The sequence below is a fragment of the Formica exsecta genome, unplaced genomic scaffold (assembly GCF_003651465.1).
Source record: "Formica exsecta isolate Colony F162 unplaced genomic scaffold, ASM365146v1 scaffold2, whole genome shotgun sequence".
NCBI lineage: Eukaryota > Metazoa > Arthropoda > Insecta > Hymenoptera > Formicidae > Formica > Formica exsecta.
In genome coordinates this window covers 476,279-487,575 of record NW_021849297.1, presented here as the reverse complement: position 1 = coordinate 487,575, position 11,297 = coordinate 476,279, and the positions used below count along the sequence as shown (strand labels likewise).

Here is an 11,297-nt window from a genome sequence, read left to right as displayed (position 1 = left end):
GAGCTAGCGAGTGAGCGAAGGAGAAAGAGAGAAAGAGAGAGAAAGAGAGAGAGAGAGCAGACACGGAGACGGCGCATAAACGTATAATTGGCCGCACTTAAATCTCTATAACGCGGTAGTAAAAATGCGCGGTACGCCGCGTAAATCAACACGCGGACGATATGGCTTCTACCCCCATCGCCGCCGCCGTCGACGTCCGTCGCGCCTGTTCCACCGCCGAGAGCGTCCTCGTAAACGCGTTGTATAGCACGCGCGAGAGTACACGTGTGAATGAACGCACTCGTGCTACGCACGAGCATATGTGTACCCATCGGTAGAGTTCCGTGCTACCGTTCTGTACCACGCATCGTTCGTAGAATACTCCCTCGTCGATATATGTGATCATCGTGTGCGGGATGCGTAGGTGGCCTTGTGCTATCAATTTCTACGGTGAGGACGTAAATGATATAGGTATTTGTATCGAGATATACGAATAATCATATCCATTGATTATAACTACGATAATGGCAGAGATATAATTTTGCATTGCGACATAATAGCAGGATAATCAGCTTTCTGAGGATATTAAATATGCTACGGGAAAATATATTTTAAATATTTTTAAAAAAATTTTTTAGATATAGTAAAAGTATTTTGAATAAGAATATTGCTGAATTTTATGTACACAAAGCTCATATTTGTCTCGTGTCAGAACGTTCAGCGTGGGTCGTCGATCGCAATCTTGATCCCATGACGTGCGTTCGATTGCGACGACGAGAAACGACATTACATTATCGATGACAGCTTATGTGGGCGGATGATCGCGCGTGAAATACCAGTGCAGCTGGATTACATATGTGCATCAACGTATCTAAAGCCGACTATCTCTAAAGTTAAATAAGATTTTAACGACCTGTCAAAGGAAACTGTGTTATACATTTTCAATGAATTATCGCGCTCATAATATATTATTTTTCTAACGCGGCCTTGCAGATATTTTTCTTACGCGCTAACGATAAATTATTACGTTTCCAGGTGTGTTCTAGAACTTGTTTCAATTACAATTCTTCTGTACAATTTTTCCGTTTTCAATATATAAATCGGTAGACTGTGTTTAGATAATGGTGCTCGCCATTACGAAATTGAATTAATCGCGCAAGAAGTTATTGCGCGATTAAAAAGAATTCGGTCCGAGTCGGCGGGCACGATGAACGATACTCCGACGAAGGAAACCATTTTCTTTCGCCGGGACACCAATAGGTCGCCGTCGTACGGAACCGCACGGAACAGCACGGTACGACCGGTACGCTACATTAACCCGATTCAGCGAGTAAATTAACTGCAATCAGAGGGACGTTCCCGTTAGCCATTCCGTTATTCCGCTAGCCACCCGCCGTTCGTTCTATGAGCTCGCAGGCCGCCCTATTCGACTTTGCGGGCGCGCCATTAACGGGCTTCTGAGTCGAAGAGAGGGTGGACATCTAACGTCGTTTTTGTCGTATACGCGCAACGACCGCCGCCAATGGGTCTTACGTTCCGGATGGAAAACAGGTTTGGTCAATAAGGAAAAAAATGATCGTCAGAATCGCCGACCCACGTGAAACTAATCGAACGAATCCATAACGCTAACGTAGTTTGTTATCTTAATGTCTTTGAATTTGTCCGCTTATTTTCAGCAACCATAAATGTATCCGATAGCTTTTGGATCAGGTTATGCATTTTTTACTTAATTTTTCACGATTACAGATACTAATAAAGTGTTTTTTTTTTTTTCAATTACCGTCGATTCCCGTGTAAAATTGCATTTCTTAAAATTTGTCCGGATCATCGGAACGAATCGCGTCACGACACGGTGAATGCCCATCAAGCCAGATCGCAAATCTAAGGCCTTTTCTCGTTTTCTCTCCCCCGGAGCGATTCAAGAAAGCGGCATACGCGAGAATACGTCGTATGCGGCACCGATTTCCATCGATCTCCCGTCGTTCCGGTCCGTCCGTTCCTACGACGGACAAATTTTTCGTTCTGCCTGCCTGCTTGTCGCTCATCCCTCGCCCGACGACGGTTCGCTCGACGAATTCAAAGTTAATCTCGGGCACGAGACCGTTCTTTGGCGAGCGAGAGGGGTGGGTCGGCGGCGCTCCCGGGCGACCTGTCATCGTGAACCCCCTGGGAGCGCCGAGCTCACCCTGATCTCTCTGTTACGATAGAACCTTGGGAACCGGGGCCTTGGGCACCACGATAAGGCTCGGTCATTTATAATCCGCTGGCGTAAGTAGCCCTCCTTTCTGGCTGATTGCGAGGAGAAGGAATAAAGGGAACCTCGAACTTCCGGCGCCCAGGCTCGTCCGGGAGATTGATTCGCCGGGACATCACGGGAATTCCGACGAAATTGCATTTTATTCCATAATCGCCATCTTCCAACTCCACGTCACAACGGTAACGATCATACTCGTAGTATCATCACAACCGCGTAATCTGTAATATTGCATCTTGCCAAATGAAAACTTACGATCGATGTGAGGTATCCTCCTTTCTGCAATAATATATATTGTGTGTATGGGCAATGTATCTAGTACACGTTTTTTATAATATACTATATAATAGATAAAAAATATATAAGCAATTTTATGAGCACAGCGCGTATAGTAAAATGAGCAACTCGAAACACGTTCAATAATATGAAAAAATGACATTAGCTACCGGAGAGCATAACCAAAGGCGTCTTAATATCTCTCATTACTGCCCCGCTTCTCGAGTCCCCAGTGACTGTGCAATTAAAAAGCTAAGATTGATAAATGACGGGGAATTAATGCACGCGGGGTGACGGCGAAGTGGGGTGAAAAGGAGGCAGGGGTACGCGGTTGAGCCGAGAACGGAGCGTGTGTACGGGGTCCGCCGGGTCGAAGGGGGCTGGGTGATTGCGGGTGGCTTAATGGTGTTTGTATGCATGGGAACCAGCCCTAGGGTCGAGGTAGTTATCGCCCACCAGGGTATGGACCGAAAATCGGAGCGCGGTTTAAACGCGTCGGAAATCCTGCTTCGACGTACGAGGCATCTCGCGATTTAATCGAAATCGATTTCTCTTAATTTATTCATTGAATTTTTTTTTAATGAAAAATTAACTAATCTGATCTAATGCGTATATATTTTGTTGACAATAAATTGATATTTTTTTATTTTAAACGATTTCAAAAATCCGGTGTTTCATATATTTGTCTTCATTAAGAAAAGATGTAAAAAAGATAAAAATCAGGAACTTTTTGCGGTGGATTCGGACTGATTACCGAGGCGGCACGTGGTGACCTTGGCTCTCTTCTTACTGTTGCAGGTGACGCGAGTAACGCGAGTATCGGTAGCGGCGAGGGTACGGGCGAGGAAGACGACGATTCGACGGGCAAGAAAAACCAAAAGAAACGGGGTATCTTTCCTAAAGTTGCGACGAACATCCTCAGGGCGTGGCTCTTTCAACATCTCACGGTAAGTACTTCTTCCTCATATAGCACATCGAGGATGCTTCCTGTTTTCGAAAGCTTTTCAGCGTTGCGATATCGCTGTCGAAATAACGGATTGTCATTCGTCAACTTCATCCGTGAATGTATCATTTCATGCATATTTTACTCATAATTGCGAATAAGAAAAAAAAAAGTATGTCGCTGATATATATTTGTGGTTATTCAAGCCGTTAATAACTTTTTGTCAAAGCCGTTAATAACTATTGATCAAATAATATAAAGATTTAATTTCCATCTTAATATAAAAATATGTGCGATTTACTTTTTTTAACGACATATTTATATCTTGACGGATCGATCCTATCCGGATTTCTCGTTGAGTTTTCGGAGAAAAAGAACTCCACGTTTCTCGGCACGTGTCGACGTCAATCCGCGAGCAATTAGCGAAAAAAGCACACTCCGTCGAACAAAAGGAGGAGAGTTAAAAAACAATAGAAAGAAAGAGAGAGAGAGAGAGAGAGAGAGAGAAAGAGGAACGACAGGAGGCTAATCTCATAATACTGAGATAAGGAATGATCCGTAGTACGTTGGTGGTAGTGGTGGCTCTCGATTCTACCGGGGCCCCGAGTATCTAATGATTCACGGGTAATCTGAGCCGCAAAAAGCGCAACGCGATTAAGGGGGAGAACGCCAGCCGAACCCCCGGCGTCGACGGCGGTCGCCGCAGTTGCGTAACGTTGCGCGGCTATTCCAAGCAATACATTGTCCCTCACTGCACAAGTTTCTCTATCTTTATCTCTCTCCATCTCTCTGTCTCTCTCTCTTGTTCTCCCGTACTTTGGACACCCCATAGATTTCGGGTGTGATCAGGTTACCTTGCGAGAGCGGTAATCATATTGCAGCTCGGTTAATGCCATTACCGCACTGGGGGGGTTGGCAGCCACCCTCGAAACCACCCTGCAGCCACCTACCGTCCCCCCTCTCTTTCCTCTCCTCACTCACCGTCCCACCGTCCCACCGTCTCCTCTTCTCCTCGCTTCCCTGTATCGCGGCTTCAGCAACCCTCGAACAATGTGTATTGGATATGACGTCAGGGATAGTGGGTTCATGGTTTAATGCATATACGTTGTTTGCGCGATGACGATACCGCGCTCGCTCGTAGAAAGACGTGTCCGTGGTCGGCGCTTCTCTTGCCTCTCGGTTAATCGCGTCGTCGAGAGCTCTCGCGGATATTAACGACCTCTCTCTCTCATACACGGTGCCCAAGTTAAAAGGATTTTAGTGTAAAGCGACGATGGCATCGGGACTCGATGCACCGTCCCTCGACGACTGAGTTTCGATGTCTGTCGATTCGTTCAAAGTTTGTTTCGATGTACGTCCGGGAGTACGGAGAGAGTTTTGCTCGATATGCACGCACTAATCCCCTGTGTGCCTTGCGTTCTCATTAATTCTTATACGTATCAGGACAATTTTTGTTTTAATATGCTCTTATTTAATGCGTTCTCTAAATTATATTTATGTCGAAATATAATTTCATACTATAATTATCTTAGCGATAAAATTTTGATCATATATACGATTAAAATGTGCGGAGTTTAAAATATAACTGAAAGAAAGAAAGAATACGAATGTTTCTCGTTTTTCTCGTTTGAAGTTCATCGGATTGTCGTAAAAAGATATAAATGTGTTTGCTGTAATGATGAAAAAAAAAACGTCAAATTCAAGACGCATCAGAACTCACGGAACTCGTCCGCGAGCGATTATACGGTGCCATCCGCCAGAAATTACGGAGGTTTTTCGCGACAGTCGTCTCGGGGAGCGCCGCATTCGTCTCGGCGTTATTACGAGCGATTAAGCGACTATACCGCGGTCCGGAATTCATTCGGTGGACTGGATACATATTACACCTTGAAAGAGTAACTGGCGCGAGCCGGCCGTGTATTTACTCAAGTGCCAAGGTCTTTAAGCGCCTCTCCCCGACATTTTATCTTTTTTCGCCGAACGAATTACGATCTTACGTTTCTTCCTTTAATGTCCTAATTTCCTGTTTTCTCCATAACGGCGACGCACGCATCTTAACAATCTGGAGGAATCGATGACCTGCCGCGATTTTGTCGCGAAGTGACATAAATATATGTCACAATCGCGGTACAACAATTCGATAACCAACGGAATATTATATAATACGCTTCAAAGTTCCTTGACAGTGCTTAACGAATTGAGGCAAGTCGAAATGGTATTCGCCATAAATTCATTGTGTTTAACGCGAATATGCCGATCGTTGCTCACACCGATTTCGTGTCGTTGGAGCATTGCCGTCGAGAATTCCAGGTCGTGTTCAACCATCGGCTCTGTCATCATTTCACCTAGCTAGTTAAACATTTGGAATCGCGCGACGTCTCGCGCCAAGGAATTTGTTGGGGCGCGCCAATGGTCTGTCCCGTTTCCTAGCAGCTAGCTAGTCCGTATTGACACGGTAGACGGGAAGCAGCCGAGTGCACCGCGGCACGGTTGAATAGACATAGTTTATGTATGTATACACATAGTTTAGATATAGATGAAGAGGAATCGACACAGAGGGAAATAAGTAGCATTCAATGGAAAAGCGAATACTCAAATGCGTGGCGAGCATTGCATTAAAATATATAAAGCGAAAAAAGATAGAGCAAGGAGAGGATAAAGGAGGTAAATAGGTTGCGAGGAATAAAATTGCGAGAGAGATTGAGTGTATTAACACACACACACATATACAGAAAGAAAGAGAGGGAGAATAAATAGATAATAATCTCTATAATGCAATATAATGATTTTCAATATAATTTTGGTGCTACAACTAACGGATATAGAGACACATAAATGTTGCAAATTAAGTATAGAGAAATAGAATAGCAATATAAATGGCAACGCTTCGCCTATTCAATGCATACTTTGATGTGAATTGGAGATTTGAGAGGAATGCAGCATTTATTATTTTATTGCAAGGCGCGGTTCTGAAAAAAAATATCATATTGTTGACTGAATAATCGTTCTCGATTTGGATTATTCGTAACTTCGAAGAAACTATTAATATTATTGCATATTTTTTTCTTTCGGATAACATGTATTTCCTTATCCATATATCTATACGGGCGTGCCAAATTATTAATCAATTTAGATTAGGCAATCCAGCAGAAAGTACGATTCGCGATTGACCAAAAAGATCATGCACAAGTGTTCGCACTCTTGTAAGTCTGTCTTGAATCATAATTTATATGGATTGATCTCGATGATAAGGAATGTGAAAAATCAAATAGTGATCTTTATATCGTTATATGATACTTTTAAGAGAGAGAATAGTATTTGTTATAATCATAAAGTGGATAAGGACGGATAAGAAAAAAAAAGAAAATAATCTCTCCCTCAAAATAATCGATATATTGCACAAAACGAACTTCGTGTATATGGTGGCGGAGTGCAACTGGAGATTAATGGAATTTCCTAAAAGCAAGTTTATGTATTCGTTGGCGCAGATCCCCGCACAGGCTAGCATGTTTTGCCGCGTTACGCTGACTCGGCGATATTTTCGAAAATCGCGACGCTTGCCAATGGCCGATAAAAGTTTTGTACGGCACGAACGTCCGGCGTGGCTCCGCCGCCGTCTTCTTTTTTTTTCAGCGAATTGTTTATCGCCGCGTATGAATAATGTAATAGAAGTTAAGTGCATCGAGTCTCCTGGGAGGAAGTCGATGGTGATCCCACTCTCTCTATAAGTACCGTTTCATGCGTTCGCGGAGAGGCGCGGATCTCTCTTCCGTTCTTCTCTCACTCAGTAATGCCGATTCTCTCTTCTTCTCTCTCTCTCTCTCTTTCTCTCTCTCGCTCTCTCCGGTTGTCATTTTGAAAGCCATCCTCCCCTCGCTGTCAGTCCGACCGTACGTACGTCCGTACAACCGGCGCACCAACCAACTCTGCGACCCTCCCCAAGTTTAATTAGACGGAAGAGAAGCATACATCATGGTCGAGTCCGTGTCCCGACCTTCCCCGGACGGCGGAGTTGGGCTTTCCAGAATTGTGGATACCGACCTAGTACTTCCCTTCTCGTCATCCTTTCTCGTGTACACCTTCGGATATTATATTCCTAGAAGCTCGTTCTATTGTTTTCAAAAAGAAAATTGGTATTTTTGTTATGAGGCTTTAGAATTTAAATTGCACATGTAAATACACACAGCATGCTTCACGTTTTCTTCAATTTCTCATTGCATTTAATATAATATTTGATAAAATATTATGCATGTGTGAAAAAAACTTTAATATTATTTTGACAGAATATACGTTGAGAATTTAATATCAATTAATTTTTTGTTGTTCAAAAAACGTTTCTCGAGGTTCAATCTTTAAGCAGAAATTTCTTGCGAATTTTATTATTTTCTTCTTTCTCGAATAAAACGGGATTGTGCATCGATTTTTAAATATCGTCACACGCTAAATACCGCACGATAAATATTATTAGTTAGCAGACGTAGACAGGTTGGAGAATGCGATAGAGAAGAGAAATAAAATTGAAGGTGGAGTTCACATATATAATCCATTTTAATTTACTGGAGAGACATATCCGTCTAGTTTGCAGTTTCTTGCGACTTTGCTTCTTCTTCCGCTTCGTCGTTCCTTTCGTTCTTCAATTTTCTACTACCACTTTATCCCATTGCTTTACCGTTCTTGCTGTCACTTCCACTATCCTTTCGCTTCTCGGCCATAGCTTGGTCCTGATACAAACTGTAGTCTTCTTATATCAATGGAAACATTCTATGAAATTACATTTGCCAGCTCTACACTTTATGGCACTTTATTTCACGTATTGGATGCTGTTCACAATCGTTTTCCGTAAGCAAGAATTTGTTAGATATATACGAAATTGAAATTGTAGCAATGAATCTGATTAAATTTAAAATATTTTTCTATTCGACAATTATATTTTATTGCTATAATGAAAAATGATTTAAATCTTTATGCGGAGATATTTATTAGGTTATATTGAGAATATACAATATAAAATTTGTGAAAATATATTTGCTCAAAAATAGAGAGAAGTCATTACGACTATAATAATATTAAATGTACAAAACATTAAAGTTTAAAACCGCGAGTAAATTGTAAAGCTGTATCTGGCGTACAAGAGCATATACATTGTCTCTGCAATTTCTACATTGTCGTAATGAGAGAGCAAAGTGCAGTCGAGGCAATCAATAAGCTATCTAAGACACGTAAGGCCGGCATGCTGCAAACCACAAACCAGTAATATCATTACCTGCATGTGGTAGAGTCCTAGAGACCGAAACGTTAACGTCTTTCCATCGAGATCGATAATGAAACGCGCTTCATTTGCCGTTCGCGCGCCGCCATAGCAATATATCTTGATACGATCTTTAATTCATCCGTATCGCCATCAAGGTATGATGCAACACAGAATGTCTAATACTTTATAGCGCGATAAAAGCCAACAGGTAGCTTGTACAGATCTTATTTTTAATCGTCCGTTCAAATAAAGAAAGCCGACACATTACGCGATTATGAATTATTTTTAACAGATAAAACATGTGTCTCGTGAGGCATTGAATATTATAAAAGTTACACGTACCTCGTTCTAGAATATCGTAATCTGTTATAAGAATGTAGACGCTCGTAATGCATATTGGATATTGGAATTATTGGGTATATACGGCTATATACAAGAATAAGATCACGGCTGAGCGCCACTGCCGACAGTAGTTTCCGGCGTGTCGGTTTTCGCGAAACGGCGGCCGCAAAAGACGCGGGACTGCCTTCACCCCGGATATCTTAAACAATTTGCATAGACAATCATAGCGGCAGTTTTTTCGGCCGTAAAGGGGCTCTCTCTCCGGCACTCAACTTGACTACGGCACGACCCGTCGGTTGTGCCCGCGCAGACGCCCCCTTCGGTACTAGCGGAGCGTTTTATGCCGCCATAACCGTAGCGCGGTATGGCCCACTTAGATCTGCTATCTCGATCCCGCCGTGGTGCCGCTTGCGTACCGGCTGACATCTATTGTCCCCTTGGCACCCCTGGACCGGCCATTATCCACCTGCTTCCGGTAACGCTCGCTCGTCCTTGACGTGTCGTGGGTCAAGGTCCACGAGGTCTGGCCTGCCCGACGTCGCGCTTTGCATCCGCTCCGCTACGCGATGCCCGCCACGAATGCGCGTCGCGCGGACGGACAATTCTTTCGCGATGCGGAAACCGGCTCCCGTAGGCGACACGACACGCCCGTTGTCACCCTATCGGCACCGAAGAATGTGGAGGAGACGTTTGCATACATCGACCGGCAGTTTTCCGCTCGAACAAATCCTTGAGCCTTCGTTTCTTCCTCGCCCGGGAAGTCAATGCTTGCCCCGGTATCCCCTTGTATCGTCCGCCTTCTTCTCCGGGGACGTCTTTTATTCCGTCTGCATTCCTTAATCTTACGACGTGCCTACAGAAGGATTCTCACGCTCGACGATGTCGCCGCTGTGATATGTAATGTGATTCACGTGTCTGCGCGAAATTAATTTTGTAAATTTATATTTATATCAAGATATATTATTTATTCATAATCCTTGCCTTGCGGTTTAGGATATTATATCAAGATATATTATTAAAAATCACAAGGAATGGAAGTGCAAATTAATTACTGAGAGATTTTGAATTAATCAAAAAATATATAAAAGAAATGACGATGTTTCTTTATTTCATCTCAGATGTTTTATTAAAAATGAAAGTCGCGAAAATATCCGAATTCGATATGATGTTATTTGCAATGCTTTTGAAACTAATGAAACGAACGATATAGTACCATGCGGTTACCGAAACCCTCGTGTTTCTTCCTTTTACCTCTCCTTTAGCTAGGAGGAAACGTTGCGAAGGTGGCGGAGAGGTCAAACCAGACGACGTAATTTCCTTTCTTTGGTACTCGCCGGACAGCTCGAAGCGACATTTCTGCGTCCTCTCGCTGCGTCCTTCGGTCCTTGTCCTCCCGTTCTTCTCCGGGTATCTTTCTCCTCCCAGCCCCTTTCTCCTCCCAGCCCTCTCCCTCCATGAACTTACAACCTTCAACCTCCGCCGCTCGGCCGCGGGGCACGGCAACCCCTTCTGCCTTTACCAGTTCTGCTTTGCTTACTGGCGCCGCCTCGCTTCGCATTTGAATATAATACTTGACTCTTGTCGGGCTCGCGCGCACCGCTAACCGAGGCGAACTGTAATTATGTTGATGCGCGGCCATTGTTGCGTCCGTTCTGGACGTCGGGCTGAATGCCGAAACTCCTTCTTTCCCACTTCGGCGCGCTCTCTGCCCTCGCCCACTCGCGTCGTTCGCGAGATTACGAACGAAACCGCAACGGATGCGCCTCCGCTCGACTTCACAAACGCATCGTCCCGCCGAAGCCACCCAGGCGACTTGATGAAGTTTCGCGATGAAGTCTTGATGGCGCGAAGAAGACATCGTGGGTGGTTGGAAAACAGCCATCTTGTTATGCGCGCGTTCGCGCGCTTGTAAAAATGCATTTTGTTTGAAGTCGGAGGGGGGGAATCGAAAGCGCGGATTTCGCGAGATTCGATTGACTGCGGAAAAAGGGGGAAAACAATGGCTAAAAAAATAAAATAGAAAAAGAGTATCTTGAGTGTCAGGAAGATAATTGCAAAAACTGCAAGCGGGGACCTTCGCCAACATCGCCACCAGCAGCGCGTCGCTTCTCGCGCGACGATCGTCGAGCTGTACTCTCATCTCTACGTAAGGGGGGAAAAGGAGGGGGCGGTGCGCGGAACTGGGATTAGACTGTCGCCCCGCGACAGCGTAAGCCCCTATTTTTGCGAAATTTATCGCCGTTAATCCCTCA

At 44.0% G+C, this 11,297-nt stretch overlaps 1 protein-coding gene across 4 annotated transcripts in view; it reads left to right on the top strand.

Annotated features, from left to right (window-relative positions):
• The window catches only part of LOC115234269 (homeobox protein homothorax), a 403,166-nt gene that overhangs the window by 239,249 nt on the left and 152,620 nt on the right, over positions 1–11,297 (top strand). For all 4 annotated transcript variants that reach the window (XM_029805219.1, XM_029805218.1, XM_029805217.1 and 1 more), the window contains exon 10: positions 3,308–3,456. In XM_029805219.1, coding sequence (XP_029661079.1) covers positions 3,308–3,456 — 149 coding nt within the window. The remainder of the gene's footprint in view (positions 1–3,307; positions 3,457–11,297) is intronic.